The 23,516-nt window shown below is 42.8% G+C and overlaps 3 protein-coding genes across 3 annotated transcripts; all 3 read left to right on the top strand.

Moving 5' to 3' along the window:
- Positions 1–20: 20 nt before the first annotated feature.
- Positions 21–9,060, top strand: chmp1a (charged multivesicular body protein 1A). The gene is made up of 7 exons (XM_037768091.1): positions 21–227; positions 2,601–2,620; positions 2,718–2,795; positions 5,834–5,980; positions 6,144–6,272; positions 6,462–6,667; positions 8,638–9,060. Exons 1-7 carry the CDS (start codon positions 221–223, stop codon positions 8,657–8,659), a joined length of 609 nt encoding a protein of 202 aa, XP_037624019.1. The 5' UTR covers positions 21–220; the 3' UTR covers positions 8,660–9,060.
- An 8,602-nt stretch (positions 9,061–17,662) lies between these two features.
- On the top strand, positions 17,663–19,859 carry LOC119486780 (tripartite motif-containing protein 16-like). Its single transcript, XM_037767153.1, has one exon. It carries the CDS (start codon positions 17,821–17,823, stop codon positions 19,489–19,491), a length of 1,671 nt encoding a protein of 556 aa, XP_037623081.1. The 5' UTR covers positions 17,663–17,820; the 3' UTR covers positions 19,492–19,859.
- A 668-nt stretch (positions 19,860–20,527) lies between these two features.
- On the top strand, positions 20,528–22,985 carry slc10a3 (solute carrier family 10 member 3). The gene has a single exon (XM_037767154.1). It carries the CDS (start codon positions 20,972–20,974, stop codon positions 22,394–22,396), a length of 1,425 nt encoding a protein of 474 aa, XP_037623082.1. The 5' UTR covers positions 20,528–20,971; the 3' UTR covers positions 22,397–22,985.
- The last annotated feature ends 531 nt before the right edge of the window (positions 22,986–23,516 follow it).

Here is a 23,516-nt window from a genome sequence, read left to right as displayed (position 1 = left end):
CCTCCGTGCTACCTGAGGGCGGTAACAAACCATCTCGTTGTTTAGCAGCCAACAAAAACATCAAGGAGAAGAAGAAGAAATCTGATCACGTGACTACTTTCAGACCCGGAAGTGCTGCGTCAATCCAGTTTCTGACATCAAAACAAACCAACACGACTCTACTGCTGAGGAGCTGAAAGCTATCTTTCCTGTGATCACCTGACCTCATATCGGTCTTGACATGGAGGGTATGTCGTGTTTTAACCGCTGGACGGTCCATCTCGATAGGAGTTGCCTCTGTGTTTAGTAAAACCACCAATCTAGTGACATTAGCCTGTTAGCCTGTTAGCTCGGGTGGGTGGCTAAAGAGGTTAGCATGGTTAGCTGTCAGATCTGTTTTCACTTCATTCGTTTATCATTATCTAACTGGAATTTCGGCTTTTGGTTTGATTTAACATCTTGTCTTACTGTCACTGTATCTTTTCCTAACAAATGAGTGTTATGTTAGGATTGTCACACTCCTCTCTGACTGTCATTAGTGCAGCCTCGACAGACTGATAGACACTCATAGACACTTCCTGAGGTTTCCACTGGTACACAAACATGTCGACTTATAGCTGAGAGATACTGGAGCTTATTGCACCAGGGTGAGGAATTAAGTATTTTTTCCAGGTTGTATTTATTGCCCTCCTTGATTATATTTATTGGGACATTTCAATTCAATTCAATTCAAACTTTATTGCAGACTCAAGGTCCAGATAAGAAAAAAGAAAAAAACAACAACAATACATTACATTTAACACATTACATTACAGGAAGCACTATAAAAAGTCATGATTACACTTATAATTTAATTGATACGTATAAAAATAAGATAATACCTAATAATAATAATAATAATAATAATGTTTTGTCGTTTCCCCATTACTGGATCACCATAACAGCCCTTCCAGAAACAAACTTCTTTGTTTACTCTTTTTTTAGGGATGCACCGATGCCGTTACTGGATCGGATATCGGGCCGATACTGACTTAAATAGCTGGTTCGAGTATCGGTGACAATGGGGGCGATTTATATACTATATACATTATATACTGGAATTTGAATTCCTGCTTAAGTTTTGACCAATTTGTTACGAAAAAGGTTTAAACTTGAATTGTAATTCCTGTTAATTTAGATTTTTTTTTACCAAGTTGCTACGATTAGTACGATTTATTATTTTAACAATAAATAACAATTTAGTAAATGTATATCTATGTATTTATTTGTTATGTTTTACAAAGTTAAGAAAGCAATGTTTAAGTCAAGCCTGATGCCTTACACATAAAACTAGACCTCCACCAAGGTGCGTGACTTTAAAAACAGATCACAGCTCACAGCTGGCGGAACCGTGAGGTGGTCGGCTTATTATTAACACGGTGTGTTTCCATGTAATGTAGTCGGCGGATGCCTCTCTCATTCAGCAGCCTTGTTATGTCTGTATAACGTTACACTACGTTGTCTGACATCCCATCATCTACCGCTTTTTTCTTTCTCACTGCGGACGGCCAGCAGCTCCCGCACCTCAATGTCTCGTCACACATCCACACACGTATCTCTCTCCTCTCAGAAGGAAGAAGGCAGGGTCACGTGTCATCAACGCGTCATCAACGCGTCATCAATGCGTCATCAACGCGTCATCAGTTAAACTCATGATCTGGATCACCACCAAAATCTAATGGATTGTTCATTGTGCCACACTCCACCCCTCCAAATCCTGCTAACAGACCGACATCATTATTACCTCCGCCAAGGCCATCGGCCTTGGCGGAGGTAATAATGATCCCAGTCACTTCCACACAGTGAGGCTTATTAATTAAACATTGGTATCAGATTGGTACTCGGTATCGGCCAATACCCAAAGCCCAGGTATCGATTTCGGTATTGGGACGGAAAAAGTTGGATCAGTGCATCCCTACTCTTTTTTACTGTATTGGTTGTTTGTGTTTTGTTGACGTTTTGGTTTGTATTTGACAGCATTTCCCCCTATATGGTTTTATGGTACAAAAATGTCTACTGTTTCAAGCTGTGTATATTTTGCGTCTTTTAGACAATATTTGTCAATTTTGTTTTGTCAAACAGCACTAGAAGCTCCCACAAAATCACAAATGGCCCCTAGGGGACAGAAGTTCCAGTCACACATTTGACAAGAAAGGCAAAACATACATTTTTAAGGCCTAACTTGTACATTTCCAAGAGGGAGCTGCCTGTGTCAGGATTAGGCAAAGACATGAGAAAATTTGATTATTTAGGTTATGACTAGATAAAGGTTTTCCAGTTACTGCTGGAAACAATGTTTGGAGTTGGTCAGAAGTAAAATGTGCATTTATACATCTCATTACTTTTCCAATCTGTTTTTTTAGTATCATTCATTGTTGTACTTTTTCAGTGAAAATGTGCTTACCTTCAAGCAAAGAAAAGATAGACCGGACAAACCTTATCAGTTTGTCATCAGTCTCAGAGAATGAAAAGCCAACGTTTTAGTATATAATGTAGAGTTAGCATATTGCTGCAACAGACAACCCATTGTGACAGTTTACATTACATACACTACATAACTCTGTCTCTCACTGTCTCCACAGACACACTCTTCCAGCTAAAGGTATGTATCTATGAAAAGGTTTAATCCGTGTCAGCTTGATATAATTTATACAAGTGGATTATTTATTCCTTTATTCATCTTTCTCTGTGGTTCACAGTTCAGTTGCAAGCAGCTTGAGAGACAGTCCAAGAAGGCAGAGAAGGACGCTGCGAAGGAGCAGGCCAAGGTCAAGAAGGTGAGCAAACTGGGTCAAGCTTAAGGCCAAGCCATTGGGTTATTGTTGCGGCTGAATGCATGCCATAGGTACAGTATACTGTGATCACAATGTCCCTTCACCATTGTCCGTCTTCATCGCTACTGTGACCTCAAGCATTTCAATATCAGGAAGTGTTGATAAAGATTAAAATGCGCTGAGAGAAAAAAAGTGAAGCGTTAGCAGCAGGGATTGGTTTTTAAGGTAGTATTTACTCTTTAACTGCTCTGTTAAGCACAAGTGAACAATGTAAAGCATCCGGATGGATATCATCTGCATACAGAATATCTTTTTCTCTCTTCTATTTTGTTTTTAAAACAAATATTGAAAGCAGAAAAATAACATAAGAAATGATGTTGTATCAAATATACTTGAGCTACATAATAATAAGTATTATTATAATAATTATAATAATGAGTAAATGAAAATATAAAAATATAAGATACATTCAAAGTAAGTTTGAAATAATAAAGAAAAATGAATAGAAAAAACATAAAAAGCATGTTAAAAAAACATTAAATAAAATGTATATAAATAATAAACACACTTATCTAGTGTTAGATATCATAGTTGCCGATGTGTGTGATTTAATGTATTGTCTCATAATGTCAAATAAACTTAACTAAAAATGTCTAATTAGTGTTAGCTAGCTAACTCTATCAGCATTATCTTGCCTTGAAATGATTTAGCTATCGTTGGTGTATATAGTGTGTACATATACACAAGAGTACGCAGTATATGGATGATTGTGATTTCCTTTAATGGAGTAGTTTTATGACTAAGGTAGCGAGCTGAGAAAGCCGGTTCTCAGTGAGTTTATCTCGTGTTTGTTGTTAAGCTAGCTAGCCACACCATCCTCTTGCTCCACTGTTGTTAAAAAAGCAAACACGCACACACTCAATATGAAAAAACAAGGAATTAAAAATAAAATTAGCTCGTAAAATGAATAATTTATTATTTAAATTTTATATTTAATCTTTTAGCAACTTATTTGAGGTTAAGGAACACCAACTGATTGAGGGTTAAATATAATAATGTATGCAATATATGAATTTAAAGATATGTATTTCTTTTTACAATCCATTTTTAATATTTAATTAAGAGTAATATTTATTGATATATTCAATTGTATTTTATCTGATAACCTTTTACTGCCCTTTGTCAGTTTTGGGGCTCCACGATTGAAAATCTTTTTCTTGTTGTAGATTATTTGTGTTCATTCTACTGGTCAAATGACAGCAGGAGTTTCACACATCAGTCATCGGGGGGCAGTACAACTTAAGCATTGACAAGGAGTGCCTTAGTTGTTTTGTGAAATAGGTGTGTCACTATTATTATTATTATCATGATGAATGGCTGGTAAAGTTTTCTGGTATTCAGGTATTGCCGTTCCTGTTTTTAAGTCCAGATGACTTCTCTCAAGCAACAATAGGGTTTCAACGATCCCTTATCCTCTCACTCACCGGAGAGATTTCTTCACTTCACTTCACTTCACTTCTTATATCCTGTCTAACAGGCTCACATGCATTTGAAATATGCAGGAAGCTGTTGTTGTTGATTGTTATTCCTGTTGAAAGGATTATGATTGTTAGTATTAGTAACGCTATGTGAGCTACACTTTTCAAGATGCAATCCACACAATTAAACTATTATTAAAAAGGGGATTTAAAAGATTGCTGCCCTGGTCTCATCAGGCAGAACAAACTACAACATGGACAGCTAAAGCCTCATCAGTGAGTCATTAAAATAATTAATTTGGGTAATTGATGTAAACTGTTATAGATTTTGATCTGGTACAAATACTACACACATACTAATAACAGCTTCAGCGAAGAGTTGCCTGCTTTTCTCTATTTCAAGTCTCTATTTTTTGTTTTGTTTTCTATTTTAAAAAGCGTATCATATACAGTAGCCTTTTGGTCCACTACAGTGCATAGTCACTCACACCAAAGATGCATCCTCCCTAGGGATGCACCGATCTGACTTTTTCAGTCCCGATACCGATACCGATACCTGGGCTTTGGATATCGGCCAATGCCAAGTACCGATGCGATACCAGTGTTTGATTAATAAGCTGTATGTCTCGCATTCTTTTATGTGTAAGGAAACATCAGGCTTGATTTAAACATCGCTTTCCTAACTTAGTAAAACAAAATGTAAAAAATAAATACAAAAATATAAATTTACTGAATTATTTATTATTAAAATAATAAATGGGGCGCCCTGGTAGCTCACCTGATAGAGAGGGCGCCCATGTCCTTACCGCAGCGGTCCTTTGCTGCATGTCATCCCCCGTCTCTCTCCCCCTTTCATGTCTATACTATCACAATCAAATAAAGGCAAAAATACAAAAAATAATAATAATATTAATATTAAATCTTACACCAGTAACTCGGTAAAAAAAAAAGAATCTTCAAAATTAACAGGAATTACAACTCAGTTGTAAACCTTTTTAAATCAGCTACAAATTGGTCAAAACTTAAACAGGAGTTAAAATCCCAGCAGTATATAACGTATATAGTATATATATATATATAGAATTGAATTGAATAGATCAGCCCCATTGTCACCGATATCTGATCCAGCTATTTGAGTCAGTCTCGACCCGATATCCGATCCGTTATCGGTGCATCCCTAAATCCTCCCCAATGCATCCAGTGTTTGCCCACAACTTGTGCAGGGGAGTAGAACACAAGGACACAAATCAGTGTCTGAAGACACGTGGCATGCGGTATATGCCAACTGCATGTGAATAAAACACAAATTAATTCAAGACATAAAAAGAGATTCCAAAGCAAACAAGAAAACGATTAAACACAACTAAATACTTGTAGTTGACCCTGTACCCCTACATACTGTGTATATATATATATACACAGTATGTATATATATATATATATATATATATATATATATACAGTATGTATATTTACATGGAAGATTTTACTAAATGAGGTATTCTAAAGATGAATTGCAGATGCAGTTTTTGAGTGTTAACAGTGTCATTTTCTCATCATCAGGCTTTGCAACAGAAGAATGTGGAATGTGCCAGAGTTTATGCGGAGAACGCTATCCGGAAAAAAAATGAAAGTCTTAATTGGTTGCGCATGGCGTCCCGACTCGACGCGGTGGCCTCTAAAGTCCAGACTGCTGTCACCATGAAGGCAGTAAGTTACTGTTTTCAGTCATCTCACTGATACCTGCTGCCTTAGAATATATGCAGTTTTAGTATATGTTCAAATTGTAGGATTATAAAGCAACTCTATTCATATTAGCACATCATTTCTGTCCTTCAAGACAAATACATTATAAAGGCATTTTTTCCATCAGGTGACCAAAAACATGGGCCAGGTGACCAAAGCTCTGGACAAAGCTCTGAACTCCATGGATCTCCAAAAAGTCTCTGCGGTCATGGATAAGTTTGAAACCCAAGTTCAGAACCTCGACGTCCACACCTCAGTGAGTGGCTGCAGACTATGTGCATTTTTGTTCTTGTAGATGTATTTTAATACAGTGTTTTGGTCAAGTGCTTGGTGTGCTTCGAAAACTGTGCATGTTAGATATTCTGTCTGACTTTAAGTTGTTAAAAGTCAAACCCAGTTCTGCGCTCTCTGGCCTGAGTTTTCTTTTGTCCTATCCCCACACCAGGTGATGGATGATTCCATGAGCTCGGCAATGACGCTGACCACGCCTCAGGAACAGGTGGATGACTTGATCCACCAAATAGCAGAGGAGAGCGGCCTGGAGGTGATGGACCAGCTCAGCCAGCTGCCTGCAGGAGCCACCTCAGTGGGTGCAGGTGCAGGTGCAGAGAGCTCACGAAGCCAGGAGAGGGAGGACCTGCTGTCTCGAAGGTAGTGTCTCTACTTGGTACAGGACAATATGTTCCATCCCATAACTACTGGGTTAGAGGTTTTCTGATTGATTCATGGCAGTTGAATACACACACACACACACACACACACCTCCGCTCAACCCCGCGGGAAGATGCAAAGTTGCCAGATTTTGAATGAATGCATCCTGTCCGCTGTATGTGGTTCAGCGCTGCTCTCTGTCAAACTCAAACTGAGACACCGTTCGCAACACACAGTAGAGGAGAGACAGAGGAGCAGGGGGAACACTGGAGCACGTGCACATAAAAACACACAACCCGTTCTCATCCATCAAATACGGCCGCTTTCTATCGGCGACGTACATGAAACCTGCCTTGGTGGAGGTCTTTGCTCTCCGAATGCGCTTCTAGTTATTTAGGAAAAAGAGCATTATTCACAGATATTTGACATAGAGCATTTTCACTTTCTCTCCCCCCTCCCCCTCTGCCTAGACAAAATAATGTATAATAACATATCTACACAGGGAATGATAGTTCAAAATTAAGTAGAAAGATAAGAAAAAAAAATTAAATAACAGTAAATAAATAAAATACATTTAAAAAAAGCCAGTAAACACAAAATTATTATCAGCAGCAACTTAACACGACTCCTATGCAGCTGAAAGCGAAACAGTAAAATAAAGCAGATTTGTGAAAGTACAAACAGGAAAAAAGCAGGAGATTCAGTTAGAAGCTACAAAAGTACTGAGAGCTGAACACACACAATGTCTTTCTCTCTGGTCTCCTGCATGCTTTTTTGAGGAGTCCTAACAACTTTTCTGGCGGAAACCCTGGGTATCAGACATCGAGGGGTGTTGACAAAGCGGCTGTATTTGACCACCCGAACGGGCTGCACACCCTGTGCGCTGTTATTGGCTGGGGGTTACACCCCCACGTGGGGCCCAAAGGCTCTTTGCAGACGCCCAGAAACGTCCCGAACACAGCAAAATAAGAAGGAAAGAGAAAGGGCAGGCAGAGGGCTGCAGGGTCTCTGTAGATACAGACACCACCACACACTTCTAGCGGTTCAGAAGTAATGGTTGAGAGGATCATTTCTGTCTATACATTGTTTTTTAGATAATTCTTTCATATTATACCTTTAAGCAACACACTGCATCTTCCCACTCTTCACCTGGTACACTCTTTTCATTCTCTGGCACTGGGCTAACAAGTTGCACATGAACAGGCAATTTTGCTGTTAGGACAGAGCATGAGATCAGGAAATTAGATTACACAGCAAGCTACTTCCCCCCACACACTGAACACAATTGTTGTAGTTGCAAAGTCATAAGTGAACGAGAAAGAAACAATATGTTCAGCTCCGATAGTGTCTCAAAGGCAGAAGGAAGTTATTGCATTAATGTGAAATGGGTTATCAGAATAGTCAAATGAACTGGGGTTAGGAAAGTAGACAATGCTTGGTCATGTAGCCTTAACTTAAAAAGCACAGTACAGTATATTCTTTAAATCAAGGAAATCACCATGTACACAAGAGTTTCTTGTGTTGCCTCCTTGTAGTTTGTAGTAATGGTCATTAAGGTTTTGGTCGACTAAGAATATCAGCACATGGACAGTAATACTGGAAACAGAATTTGACAGATTTTTCAGTTAAATTAACAAAACAATTAGTTGAATAAATCATTTAATTATTAGATGAGTAAGAATTTCTTCAGTCAGCGACAGTCCTTATTAAAAGCCTTGGCAAAGAAATCAAATAAACTACCCCAAAAAGTTTGCAGCCTATGACATTGTAAGAATTGATGAGACCGAGTTCCTTGATCTTTTGAACCTTTCACACAGAGGGGTGATGTAACCTTGAATATTTTTTTTGTTATCTAGTGGGAGAGAAGTGCAATCTATGCACCACGTCTGCCTTGCATTTATTAAGGCTTGTATCTCAATTCTCAAAAGTTCCAAACAATTAAACTCTCTCACGTTTTTCACACATTGCAGGTTGGCTGCTTTGCGGAACTGAGGGCTCCTCCAGGAGAGGCGACAGGGCTTACAGCTGTGTGGAAGCAGACGAGTTTAATGATGGCGACAGGAGCTGTGTGTGTTTCTATTGAACTGTTCCTACCAGGAGGACTTAATGAGCCTATCGATTACCATCCCCCTGCTCTATAAATACACTCACACTCCGGCTAGAAATACCACCTGAGAAGGCACAAATCTCTCTCTGGTTCATCTTCCCTTTTTCCATCCATCTTTTCCCGTTTTTATCTTCCAATTTAATTCCCCATTGGATCTCAGTTTACCTTTTGTGTCTCCTATTCTCCCTCCTTTTTACTCCCTCTTTTTCCACCAACACCACCTCCTCCTCCTGTGGCCAGACTCGCCGGTTCTCAAATCACACGCTTTTGGATGTATGCTTTGTACAAAAAAAACACATTTTACAAACTGTATAATGTACAATGATGAAAATGAAAAGGTTTTAATAAGCAGTTATAGTGATTATAAGGGAGTTGGGCGTCCCTGGCTCTCTTACGGTGCAGGGTGGGTTAAGGATGTATATCCATGTTGTTTTTAAGTTCTTTTGGGGGGAGCTGTCAGTCAGAGACGGTTTAACTGGATGATGCTGTTGGGAAGAAGGAGACACGTAAGGGATAATGTACAGCGAGCCGGTCATTTTTGTGAAATAAACCCCGACATTAACCCTGAAGGGGTTTATTTTACAACAATGACCCGTTAGCTGTACATTATCCCGCTTATTACACGGCTACTTACTTAAGAAATCAATAATTTTACACAAAAAGGGTCTGCCAGAGTCCGACATCAGAGCTGCGCCCATACAAATGGTCTGTTATACATAGCAACGGTCTGCTATAAAGAAATAACAGACCGTAGAACGCTGTGATTGACCAATCAGAATCGAGTATTCAACAAAGCCGTGTAATAAATACATTTAATGGGGAAGAAATATCAGTTTTTGCACTTTGGTGTTTTGTAGTTTTTTAAGTTGAAAAGACATAGCGACATGTTGGTAACACTAACTCCTTCATCAGAGTCACCCAAGCAACAACTGCTTCATGACATTATTATAACGCTGTATACGACAAAGGACAATCCTCAAACTTTTTGTTTCTCAGTGTCAAAATGAATGATTTCTGTGTGTTCTGCTTTCTTTTTATTCAGATTTATTGTTGATGATTTCTCATTCCTGTATTCAGACTTTTTTTTGCTTTGATCGCCTTATTTTTGGGATGCAGGTGCTTGCATATGTGCTTCCCCCCGCCAGTGCCTGAAGGACAGTAGTTTAAACACTTTCAGGAGAAAACATCAATTAAAAGCAGGGATGCTGGATTTTTTTTTTCAGATCAATTGCTACTCCTAATTTGCCTTGTAAACCATGTAAACAGTGGCAAGATTTTACAGAAGACTGGTTCCTTTTCTCTTTTTTTTGAGATTCTAACTCTGTTTTGAGATACTTGTTAAGTGATTTCACTAGTTTTGATGCTTCCTTCTTTGAGAGTTCAATGTAGATGTCAGTTAGAGGGCATGCAGGCCTAAGCCAGACCTCAACCTGTGACAGGGCAGCTTCACCCTCTGAAAATGTTTTCCATTTTTTTGTCCAATTTACACAGCGAGGGTTTATTTTGACTCAAAGCTCAGCATACTTTGCAATTTTACATTTTGTTTTTCTATATTTATCTTGTGAAAATAAAATCTTGCCCTCTGACGCAGTCTTTCATTTGACTTCAGTGGCTTGGGTGTGTTGAGTGCAGACAGACGATGCTTTAATTGATGCGGTCGAGCTGTATATACACAGTAGTGTGTCTTGGATCACATTTCAAGCAACAGTAGATGGAACCACAAGCATTAAGACGAAGGATTTGACTGCAAATGCAGCTTTCACACAGTAGCAAGGACATGTTGATGGAATCCATTTCCTCTAATTATGTGTTTTTTGTCCATTACTCCTTACCTCCCTGCCTACTGTAGGTCAGAATACTTAATGAAAGCTGATGCATAATTAAAAAATATTTTATTACATGGACATGTTGCAAACAGTGCAAACAAGACAGACAACATTCAACACAGCATACACAAATACCTTCATATAAATACACAAAATAAATAACTGCACTGGTAACTGGTACAAGAGGTTTACTATTCAAGGGTCCAATAGCCTTGGGAGTGGCTTTGAACCATTCAAATTTCCTTTCTCAAAAAGGTGAGATGAATGAAAGATCTCTAACAATTCGATTTTAGAAGCTTTTTAGAAGGCCCAACTTCAGAAATCAAAGGTAGAGATGGGAGAGATGCTGTCTTAACTATTTTCTCCAATACATTCCTCTCAGCTGTAGTCAGGCTACCAAAACGAACAGTAATAGAGTTACTTAATTAATGAGTACAATGTGGAAGAAATTGAAGCTTCAGTAGGCAGAAATGTTTTGGCATCATTGCGCAAAAATTCCATAATAACCTTTCAGCATATTGTCATTTTTTTTCAGGCTTTAAAAAATCTAGCCTGTGACAGGAGATTTTGGCCAATCACAGGTCATTTCAGAGAGAGAGAGCGTTCCTATTGGCTGTACTCCGGCTGGTGGGTGGTGCTTTGTATTTCCTCAACTGATCTCAACATGGTGGCCGGGTCACAAACGTTCTCATTTTACAACTAAACAGTACACCACAAGATCTTTCTGAGAACATCTGAGGTGAGAAATAGGCATTACAGTAACAGAATATAAAGACGGCAGCTGTGGATGGTAGACTCCAGATCAGCTCTGACTGCTTGTTTTCCTCCGGTCTGTGAAATCTTGCAGATGCCTTTAGGAGCACCAGAGGGCACAGAGGTATCTGATTTCTTTCAGATTACCTGTCTCATGCACTACTGTCAGGATATAGTGACCATTTTATAAAAAATAACTTGATAAGCCTCATGATAAGCACACTTTTTTTTAACTCAAGTTGAAACATCTTCATCTAGTGCCTCAGTTTGTGCTCAGAGCAAATCCATGTTCACGTGTCTTTGCATCGGCTTCTTACGTACTCCTCAGACCACCTCTAAAATGAGTTTTGTTCAGTCTGAAAACCCCTTTAGGCAGGTGGGGTTTCACTGGGAGTCTTTGGACTCCTGTCCTCAGTATTTAAAACATCTTGGCTACGGTTCTGTTTATGACATACTGTTGCCAGGCCATCTAGCCAAGGATAACCTTGTGTGGACTGGTGCTAAACTGGCATTTCAGGACAAGGCTTTTGGATTAGTCATCATGGCTGCTCTCAGCTCATTTGCAACGCAACACGAGGCAGATCATAACCACTACCCTGAGTCGGTTCATGAATATTCACACAGATGCAGTGTGTTCACACACAAAGGCAAATACAGGCTGCTGTGTTCTCTGGGTAAACAGTTGCATGAACAGCAAATATTCCTGTATTCCTCACTGGAGCCATTACTGGGGAAAGTGTCAAGATGGGCGGAAGTGGAATGTAATTTAGGGGCTTTTTGCATTCCTCTTCACTCTTTCTCTGTCTCTCTCTCTCTCTCCTGCTCTGTTTGTGAAATAAGTCATGAGGTAAATTATCATACCATGGGTAAATAATTAGACAGCCCTGGGAGGGGAGCAGCACAAATGCCAGGCAGGAAATGTGCGTGCCTGACAGCCCCATAACAACGTGCTGTCGCTCCATGAAATGTCAAAGAAGAGGCCAGAGCGATCATCCCAGCAGGTTGTCTTGGCATGCACGGAGTTTCCACTGTGGACTCCCCCGCCTTTTCTTTTTCTGGAAGCCTTGACTCAGCCATGGTGACAGAAGGAGGGCGCACAACTCATGACAACACAATAGAAGATGAACAAGCTGTCCCAGGACTGACTGTAACACAGTGAGCGGTGACAGGATAAGCCTAGGTGGTGTTCTCACTGGGAAATACCGACCCAGTGACCTCGCTGACCCCCCCTCCCCAGGGAAGAAAACTGGTTATGAATTGAAAATGGCTTTTAAATATGTGAGTGACTCCCTGCAGGAGCCAGTTGCTATATAAAGGTTTATGCTGACAGAATGGAGTTCCCTTTTAATGCCACGTCCCCGAGATGGGTGGCAGTGTCGGGTTTCCCGGTTGTGTCTGCTGTTTCTGTATGACAAATAAGCAACAGCCTACTTGGCAGCAGGTTTGTAACTGGAAACTGATCAGGGCGTATGAATGTGTTGATTTTCCTCCATGAGCATAATGGATCCGTGTCAAGAGATACTACAGGGATCACAGGTCAGGAAAAAGAAACTGACGAAGGTCTCGATTAAGAGGGCAATAGAGAGGAGCAATAGGTCTACAGTTTCTATGTTCAGACCTGGTATTAACATGCGTCCTGAGTGATCGGATCACAAGTCGACAGCTCTAAGTACAGGTGAATAAACAGGCAGACGCAAGCGCCTGTCAGCATGGAAACAGCTTTTTGTGCTCTACTGTATGCTGTCGGTACATCTGTATTTCATTAAAATATATCTTATCTATAGGCTAAATATCTACAGACTATCAGACTAGGCACAGGAAGTGCATTATTATCATACCGATGGAGATGTGTGTGTTTTTGTTCCGCTGCTTTGCACGGAGCTGATACCCTACCGTCCGTCCGTCCGCCCGACTGTTCTCTCTCCTCCCCGGCTCTCTGAAGCTCTGTACTCCGCTGTTGTCTGGCAAAAGCAGCGGTGCCGGTGGAACAGAGGTCCCCGGGAACCACCAGTACAATAACCTTTTATTATGTTAATAAAATGTACCAGAATTCACGGATATGTAGGATATTACTACTGACATTCCTGTAATATCACATCACAACGGCTGCTGTATTAGCCGTGTGTTTACTACGTGTTTATTTGCATATGGAGCGGGGAAGTGAGATCCGATCACATGTGGAGACGCATGTGGAGACCCATTCTAATGCCGGGTGTGAACAGACGTACTTAAAGCTGTCCACTTGTGATCGGATCACCGAGGACGCATGTTAATACCAGGTCTGAACAGGGCCTTAGAAAGACAATGTGAAAGTGAAAGCAACATGAACACCAACCATCTTTGTGGTGTGCATGACTGGAACGAGCTTTATTATCGGCCTAAACATCACTTCATCATTATGTCATCTAGCAATTCCGCCATTTTACTTTGGTCAGGAAATTAAATGCATGTCCCCCTGTGTCTGATGGGTAATCCCTGACTAATCCACCCCCCTCCCACCCAACCACCCCACCCCAACAGAAAGGATACAAATCACAGTGTTCCCTCTCCCATGTGACCGCCCCTGCTTATTGGCTGAGGGAAGGGGAGAGATGACTCTTTGGGCCGCTCCGATTGGATTAATGAACAGTTGTGTCAAGGTAGTCACGGTTACCCAGTCAGAGACAGGAAGTAGAGGGATTTGTTTTTAAAAAATAAGCGCAGATGCTTTGTCATTAGTAGGTGGCCTAAATGTGTGTCGTCTAACAGTTTGGAGAAAGAAATATAAGAAAACAATGATCCCAGTGTGTGAAGTCGAGAAAATATGAGAAACCTATACCTATATGATGCTTTAGCATTACGGCTGGACTGACTGCTGGGCCCCTGTTACAATGTGTACAATGTTCTCTGCTAGACCTGGCCGCAGAGCCATATCCAACAATAAACACAAAACAGAAACAATGAAGGGCATACAGGCATAAATCAAGTTGTATTGAATTGAATTGATATAGCAGGACCCACCCTTTAAGGCCCTTATCCTGTTAGTTGATGATTAACTAGCACGAAGCACTTGATTCACAAGACTGGACTTTTTGGGACCCCTGGAGGTCATTAACCATACATTACAAGAGTGGTTTATTTCTGCTCCGTTCTCTCTATAAAAATGTATTATAAATTGCTGAAAGTATGAGAATATGAAACAATTTACTGGGATTTTAATTTTACTGAAGGCCTTGGGCAGTGGGCTGGATAAAAATATTGCTGTTGAGGCCCCTAATGACTCCCCTCTTAACGCCCTCTTCCCATAAAGTCCAGTGCAACCAGTACGTAATTTGGGTTAATTTGTGGTAAATTGATTAAACACAACTTTATTTAGAAATTTTCACCATGTGAGCACAACATTAAAACAGGCTCTTGAAAATGCATGTTTGATACACAAACCCAAAACCAATAGAACTCCAGGACCCTCCAGGTTGATATTATAGGGGAGACCAGGGGGCAATTTTGATGTCATTACTCAAAAACCTCTTTGGAGCTATTTGGATACAATTTTTATGGAAGTAACTTGTATTTGTGTTGTACTTGTTAACAGTCATCAAATGTGTTTACAAGCAATGTTAGAGTCAAAATATTGATTCAAACACTAGAAGTCAAATGTTACATCTGCTTCCATGTGAAGGAGCGATTGTAACAGCATAAGGGGGCAACTGAAACAATACAAGTAATACCGTCATATAAAAAGCAAGGACCACAATAAACTACCAAGAATATAGATATAGTTAAAACAATTTAATTTCCATTGAAAAATCAATTACATTCATACCTCAAAGAAAAAAAAGTCTTGGCAGAAAAACTTTGACAAGTATGAGACATTGGTTTGTCCTTTGGAAGGCATCGTCAAACCGTGATGCACATGATGAGTTTCATGATTCGATCTCGATTCTGATGGTGCAATTTGAGAGGTTACACATGTTCCTTGTTTATAATGTGTAAAAATGAAATGGCTCCAACTAGGTTTAAAACTGAGTTTCAATACTACTGAGTTTCAATAGGCAATGTGTTGATTTTCAGCCAATATGGCACTACTGTCTTTTTTAACCCTGGTCCTCAGATTGAGAGGAAAGAGACGTAAACACTGGACTGCCATAAACTACATGATTGTTACGTCCACTAGGTGGAACAATAACTGAACAACAACCAAAGATTAGACAGAGGCAAAGTGAAGTGCAAAATTAAGGTGTTTATTAAAGAAAACAAAAAGGTTGACAAATGTGATGGAGGTAGGTCCAAAATGGTTGTGCCAAATAATCAAAATTAATAAATCAAAACCAGGCCTAACTAAATCTCTGCCTTCTTTAGAAACAAACAAAAGGCTTACTAAATGATCTAAAAAAACAGCAGTGTACAAAACATACAGGGGTGGCACCAACCAATAAATCTAGTGTTTCTAGACATGAACAAACTACGTGCTAAAGGTATACGGGGAACCCCAAACTTACCTATGCCCTCTACCTCCTTACCACAAACCTTATCTTTTACTTTCACACTAGAACCAGATGTCTGCACAAGTCAAATACTTCAGTACAAATGAGTCAGAGAGAGGGGCAGCCCGGAGTGTGCCTCTTTTAAATGCAGCCCACGACAGCGATTGGCTGGATGGTAGGAGAGTGAGCCAATCAGCAGCTGACCAACTCTACACAGGTGGACTCCAATCACCTCCATTATCACCCAACCCTGGAAGCACCTGCAAGACAAGGGGGAGGGGCAGAACAGAACAGGAGAAAGGCTCTGCAGGCCTCTCTGGCCCTGCAGGCACGTAACAGTGATGAATAAAGTCTACATAGATATTTAAACTGAACACAAAACACAAAAAATAAAAACGTCTATTTTTAAGTTGTTACTAGGTCAGACACCATTTTTGGTGTCACAATTGTAACACAGAGTTACAATCGACCCCGATCGTACCACTCACGACAAAAGCAACCCTGCTGGCTAGAAACAACAAAGCTAACATTTGACAAGGATTTCAAATATTAGTAACATTATGGTAATAAAAACTAGACAGATTCAAATTCATAGACATTAAAGGTTAAGACTGTATGAGGAAAATACTGCAGATGGAAAAAAAATACTTTTATACCTCAAAAATTAGTCTTGGCAGAAAAACTTTGAGACATCAGTTTGTCCTTTAGCAGGCAGAGAGGGATCATCACAGACTATGTGTATAATGAGTTCCATGGTTCTGTCTCGTTTCTGATTGGAGATATTATATATAATGCCGCAAGATGTATGCACAAGCAAACATTCTCTCACAGAAGTTTAGTATGTGTTTGGGTAGAGTGAAGATGTCTGTCTGTAACAGAATATTCTGTTACTGTAATGCCTATTTCTCTCCTCAAATGTTTTCAGAAACATCTTGTAGTGTACTGTTTAGCTGTAAAATGAGAAAGTTTGAGACGCGGCAGCCATGTTGAGATCTGTTGAAGGAATGCCACGTACTGGTCACATGACCCGAGCACAGCCAATAGGAACACTCTCTCTCTCTCTGAAATGACATGTGATTGGTCAAAGTCTCCCGTCACGGGCTAGATTATTTAAAGCCTGAAAACAGAGCCATGAGGAGGTGCAGAAGTCTAGTTTTCTCTCAGAACACTTGAATTACAATATGCTGAAAGGTTATTATGGAATTTTTGCCCAATGATGCCAAAAAATATACTGCCTACTGCAGCTTTAAAGTGACTGTTTGTAACTTCTTAGACGTCTAAATCACCCGGGTCGATTTCCCATGCATGCTCGCGTGTGGCCGGAGTCTCTGCTGTATTCTGCTCCTCTGCCTGCTTGCCTTCACTCACACACTGTGCACATTCTCGCTGTCTCGCTCCACCTCTACACGTGCATGCACGCACACTACACACTGCAGGAGAGTTAGTTTAGCTCTGAGAATATCTAGTGAATGTACAGTGGACGTTTGTACAGAAATAAATGCTGCAGCTCCTCCAGACCAACAGAGGTTTCCCGTGTCTTGTGAAGTGACGGGGCTCCATAGAGAGAAACGTTATCGTCTCCGACCGGGTGCCGGTGTCTCGGGACACCGGGAGGGAGGCTGAAGCAGGAAAAGCCAACAATTGTATGCATACTGCATGTAACAGCACGTACTTTGTAAGGGCAGCTGCAGTGTACTAAAAGTAACAAGTAAAAGCATGTGATTTGGGACGTAGTCAGTCATGCTGCTCCTCGTCCTGGAATGACTCACAGCTTGATAAGCCCTCCCTCCTCTTCCTGCTCTCAAACACATGGAGCTCCACTCTGTCCATTTATTTCCTTGTTCCCTCACCTTCAGATCTACAGTTTGAGGATGGGTGTAACCGACATAGTTGTCGAGTGAGAGCTGACATTCACTGCACAAACATGTTGTTTAGATCAGAGCTCAAACTTGATTCACTTCTCAGGATGTGAAACTCAGACAGTCGTTGCTACTGAGAGGTGAAATGGCGCAGAAAGGAGTTCAGCTGGAGCGGGAAACCTTCTCTTGTTCGATCTGTATGGATCTACTGAAGGATCCGGTGACTACTCCATGTGGACACAGCTACTGCATGAACTGTATTAAAAGCTTCTGGGATGGAGAGGATGAGAAGAAGATCTACAGCTGCCCTCAGTGTAGGCAGCCCTTCACACCGAGGCCTGTCCTGCTGAAAAGCACCATGTTAGCAGTTTTAGTGGAGGAGCTGAAGAAGACTGGACTCCAAGCTGCTCCTGCTGATCATTGCTATGCTGGACCTGAAGATGTGGCCTGTGATGTCTGCACTGGGAGGAAACTGAAAGCCTTCAAGTCCTGTCTGGTGTGTCTGGCCTCTTACTGTGAGATACACCTCCAGCGTCATTATGGCTCAGCTCCGTTAAAGAAACACAAGCTGGTGGAGCCCTCCAAGAAGCTCCAGGAGAACATCTGCTCTCGTCACGATGAGGTGATGAAGATGTTCTGTCGTACTGATCAGCAGTGTATCTGTTATGTCTGCTCTGTGGATGAACATAAAGGCCACGACACCGTCTCAGCTGTAGCAGAAAGGACCGAGAGGCAGAGAGAGCTGGAGGTGAGTCGACTCAACATCCAGCAGAGGATCCAGGACAGAGAGGAAGATGTGAAGCTGCTCCAACAGGAGGTGGAGGCTGTCAATCGCTCTGCTGATAAAGCCCTGAAGGACAGTGAGAAGATCTTCACCGAGCTGATCCGTCTCATGGAGAAACAAAGCTGTGATGCGAAGCAGCAGGTCAGATCCCAGCAGAAAAGTGAAGTGAGTCGAGTCAAAGAGCTTCAGAAGAAGCTGGAGCAGGAGATCACTGAGCTGAAGAGGAGAGACGCTGAGATGACGCTGCTCTCACACACAGAGGATCACAATCAGTTTCTACTCAACTACCCCTCACTGTCACCGCTCAGTGAATCTACACACTCGTCCAGCATCAATATCCGTCCTCGGCGCTACTTTGAGGACGTGATGGCGGCTGTGTCAGAAGTCAGAGATAAACTACAGGACGTTCTGAGAGACAAATGGACAAACGTCTCACAGACAGTGACTGAAGTAGATGTTTTACTGTCACAACCAGAGCCCAAGACCAGAGCTGGATTCTTAAAATATTCACGAGAAATCACACTGGATCCAAACACAGCAAACACACTGCTGTTATTATCTGAGGGGAACAGAAAAGCAACAGCAATGAGTCAACAACAGTCTTATTTTAGTCACCCAGACAGATTCACTGGATGTTGGCAGGTCCTGAGTAGAGAGAGTCTGACTGGACGTTGTTACTGGGAGGTGGAGAGGAGAGGGGAAGGAGTTTCTGTAGCAGTCGCATACAAGAGTATCAGGAGAGCAGGGGGGTCGAATGAATGTTTTGGATACAATGACAAATCTTGGGCGTTAGATTGTAACCAACTCAGTTATAGCTTTTTGTACAACAGTATCAAAACCCCCGTCTCAGGTCCTCCGTCCTCCAGAGTAGGAGTGTACCTGGATCACAGTGCAGGTATTCTGTCCTTCTACAGCGTCTCTGAAACCATGACTCTCCTCCACAGAGTCCAGACCACATTCACTGAGCCTCTCTATGCTGGACTTTGGCTTTTCGATTACGAAGTCACTGCTGAGTTGTGTAAACTCAAATAGACATAAGTAATTTAAGGGACAGCGGATTCAATTCTGTGTTTTAACTCTTAAAGGTAATAACTTATTACACTTACACTCTTATAAATCATTGTGGGTCGGTGTTTCCTATGCACGCTCGCGTGTGATTACACTGTTCCAACACAAACTACACAGAAGCACCAAAACCGCAAAGTTATATCTAGTGAAGCCCGTCTTGCAAAACAGTGTCAACTAATCCTGATCCAGCCTCCCGACCGCTGACAGAAGACACGGGGGAGACTGTAGCTTTGGTCTCCAGGGCCGGACTCTCTGCTCCGCTGCCTGCCTGCTTGCCTTCACTCACACACCGCACTCGTTCTCACTTGCTCTCTCACGTGCATGCGCGCACACTACACACTGCAGAAGAGTAACGTTATCGTCTCCGACCAAAACTGCGGTGTCTCCCCTGTTCCTTCTGACCTCGGTCGGGAGGCTGAAGCAGGAAAAGCCAACACTAGGATCAGCAGTGATTCATGGAGAGACCTTTGTCTGGTCAGCTAACATTACTGCCAAGCAGGTGAAATATAGAGTGATATTGTGGTTTTAGCTGACGTGTGTCGCTTCACTGTTTTGAGCGATTATCGTTCATGTCTATTTAGAGCGAGCACAAAAGTGAGCCCGACGCTGACTTTCGTTGACTTAACGGCCACAGGTGTCGCTGTTAACAAGCATTTCTGATTCTTACAAACAGTCCCTTTAATATATGTATATATTTATATTTTGAATCTCTTTTAATCCTGACTTTTTACAGTGCTTCTTGTATTGTAATGTATTTTATGTAATGTCTTGTTTTTTTTATCTGGACCTTGAGTCTGCAATAAAGTTTGAATTGAATTTGAGATGTTACAATTGCCCCCGGTCTCCCCTACTTTGGTGGTGCAAAATTCCCAGTGAAATTTGCAATGAATTATCCAGCCTAGTTATATATATAAATGTATATAAATAAAGATAAAGGGGCTTTTATTTTGGCATTTCATAACCGGAAGTGCGACTCTTACTCCAGCTGGCTTTAACGGAATCTGAGCAAATCTGAGCAGCAAAGCAACCGATGAGCTCTGAGCTACGATGCTCTCAGCTTCCATCAACCGGGGAGACGATAATAAAGACGGAGGACGAGGCGAGGCTTTGGTTTACCAAGACAGACATCTTCACATCGAGTAGACGGAGGAGGAGCCGAGAGGAGCCTGTGTGAGTGTCTGTCTTCCTGCTGTAGAGCTGCTCGGGACGGGACCGGACAGGGCGGGGTGATGTTTAGGTTCCGGTATAAAGGCAGCGAGAAAATGGGAACCAGACGAGATGTGGAGCCGTCTGCCGACGCTGTCGTATCATCCCGGAGACTAGAATGAGAAGTGTCCCGTCGTGGTGCTAGCAGGGCGGCGGTGTAACCGTCTGGAGGCCGCTGGCTGGCGGGTTGAAGCGCGTCGTCTCTGCGGCGCCCCTCCGCCCCCTGTCCGTCAATACGATGAGGACGCTATTTACATGTTGTTGTCTCTTCCTTATTACCGGCGGAGCGTACCGGGCGTGGGCCACCGGAAATCTCACTGTCGACAGCACTAACGACACCAAGCAGACGGCCAACAGCAGCAGCGGGTTTATCAGCATAGGAGACGGCTCGTCGCAGGAATTTGAGTTTCCTGAAAACACCAACGGCGTGATTGTAATCTGCAGCCGGTACCGGAGCGCGGCGGCGGCGGCGGCGAGCAGGAAGGGCCGCCAGAGCTGGAAGCAGACGGTGACGGTCCGCTCCCTGGACCCGGAGGTCCTCTCCATCCTCAACGTGACGGACAGCGGCCACGCAGGACCGGCCAAGAGCTACATCATCAGCATCCGGTCCGGGTTCCCTGGTAGGGCCCAGCTGCAGATCCAGCTGCTGGACCTGGACCAGGATTCGATGCCGGTTCTGATCGAAGAGAGGACGGATTACTCCATCAGAGTGGCGCCTGGGAATGATGACCCGGCCACCAGGCTCATCCAGTCTGGTGGCCTGTCCCACTTCTCTGAGAACCCTGTGCTGTTCGCCTTGCTGCCCCTCATCTTCGTCAACAAGTGTGCGTTCGGGTGCAAGGTGGAGGTGGAGGTTCTGCGGGGTCTGCTGAAGAGCCCGGTGCCACTGCTCCTAGGGGTCGTAGGTCAGTTCCTGGTGATGCCGTTATACGCCTACTGTGTGTCCCGGCTGGCCTCGCTGCCCAAAGCGCTCTCCTTGGGCCTGGTCATCACCTGCTCGGCCCCGGGCGGCGGTGGCGGCTACCTGTACAGCCTGCTGCTCGGAGGAGACGTCACCCTGGCCATCTCCATGACCCTGGTGTCAACGGTGGTGGCGGCGGCAGCCATGCCTTTGTCGTCGGCCCTGTACGGCCGGCTCCTGGGCGTGCACGCCGCCCTGCACGTGCCGTTCGTGAAGATCCTCGGCACCCTCCTGTTCATCGCCATCCCCATCTCGCTGGGCATGCTGGTCAAGCTGCGCCTGCCCGCCCTCACACGCGTACTGCTGGCGCTCATACGACCCTTCAGCTTCGTGCTCATCGTAGGCGGCATCTTCATGGCCTACCAAATGGGCGCGTCCATCCTGGCCAACGTCAAGCCCCAGATTGTGGCGGTTGGGGTGACGGTGCCTTTGCTGGGGCTGGTGGTCGGAGCCATCCTGGCCAAGCTGGCGGGCCTGGCGCCGCCGCTGAGGAAGACGGTCAGCATCGAGATCGGCGTCCAGAACAGCCTGCTGGCACTCGCCGTCATGCAGCTGTCTTTCCGCCGGGTGGAAGCTGACTTTGCGTCCCAGGCGCCCTTCATAGTGGCCCTCAGCAGCACGTCGGAGATGCTGCTCATAGTATTGGGGTACTTTGCCCAGAGGAAGTTGTGCGGGTCCGCCGTCCCCAGGAGTGACGCTTGATTGTAGCCGCAGTTTTTTTTTTTTTTTGTTCTGAACTTTTTCAAGAATGAACTCTTTCAAATCTGTGGAAAATCTTGGTGTCCCGCAGTCTTGGCTACGAGACACACAACAATCACCAATCCAGTCATCACTGTTGCGGAACACCGGAGGACAGTGAATGGACTTTTTGTGTTTTGTCGTTGTTTTCGTATTTTTCATGAAAACCAAAGGCCTTTTACCCCTCTGAGACCTTTTTGTGTTTATTTTACAGTATGTACTTTTTGAAATCAGATTATACTGTGAGGTACTCAATGTAAATATTCCTAAAAAGAGACATACCTATAAAAGAAAAGATATTTTTCTACCAGATTACTTTTTGTAATCAAAAAGCAAAGATTGATTTGCATCATGTTTACAAGAGGACCACGTGTCTTAGCCTGGGTGAGAAATTTTGGGGGTTAAGTGGAATTGTTTGTGAATCAAACAGGAACATGATGATGTTATGAAAGTAATTGCTACTGATTGTGTCTCCTGGATCTGCGAATCCATGTACTTGAATTTTAGAGAGGAGAAATGAAGAACAAATAAATAAAAGCATTGTTAAACAGGCTTCAGTTTGTTAAGAGTATGTGTGCCAAGAAAACCTGTCTAACAGGTCAGCAGAGAGAGAGAGAGAGAGAGAGAGAGAGAGAGAGAGAGAGAGAGAGAGAGAGAGAGAGAGAGAGAGAGAGAGAGAGAGAGAGAGAGAGAGAGAGAGAGAGAGAGAGAGAGAGAGAGAGAGAGAGAGAGAGAGAGAGAGAGAGAGAGAGAGAGAGAGAGAGAGAGAGAGAGAGAGAGAGAGAGAGAGAGAGAGAGAGAGAGAGAGAGAGAGAGAGAGAGAGAGAGAGAGAGAGAGAGAGAGAGAGAGAGAGAGAGAGAGAGAGAGAGAGAGAGAGAGAGAGAGAGAGAGAGAGAGAGAGAGAGAGAGAGAGAGAGAGAGAGAGAGAGAGAGAGAGAGAGAACAGGCTGTTTGTTGCATAAAGAGTGTGACCAGAATACCAACCTGTGACTGTTTGGTTTCACTTTTTGCACACAGATGCTAGAACGGTTGCTCGGTGTTTTAGCATATTTAATAGTATGTGTTAAAACTTTTCAACGTGGA

This window comes from Sebastes umbrosus, chromosome 4, assembly GCF_015220745.1.
Source record: "Sebastes umbrosus isolate fSebUmb1 chromosome 4, fSebUmb1.pri, whole genome shotgun sequence".
Classification (NCBI taxonomy): domain Eukaryota; kingdom Metazoa; phylum Chordata; class Actinopteri; order Perciformes; family Sebastidae; genus Sebastes; species Sebastes umbrosus.
This window is presented reverse-complemented; position numbering and strand designations above follow the sequence as displayed.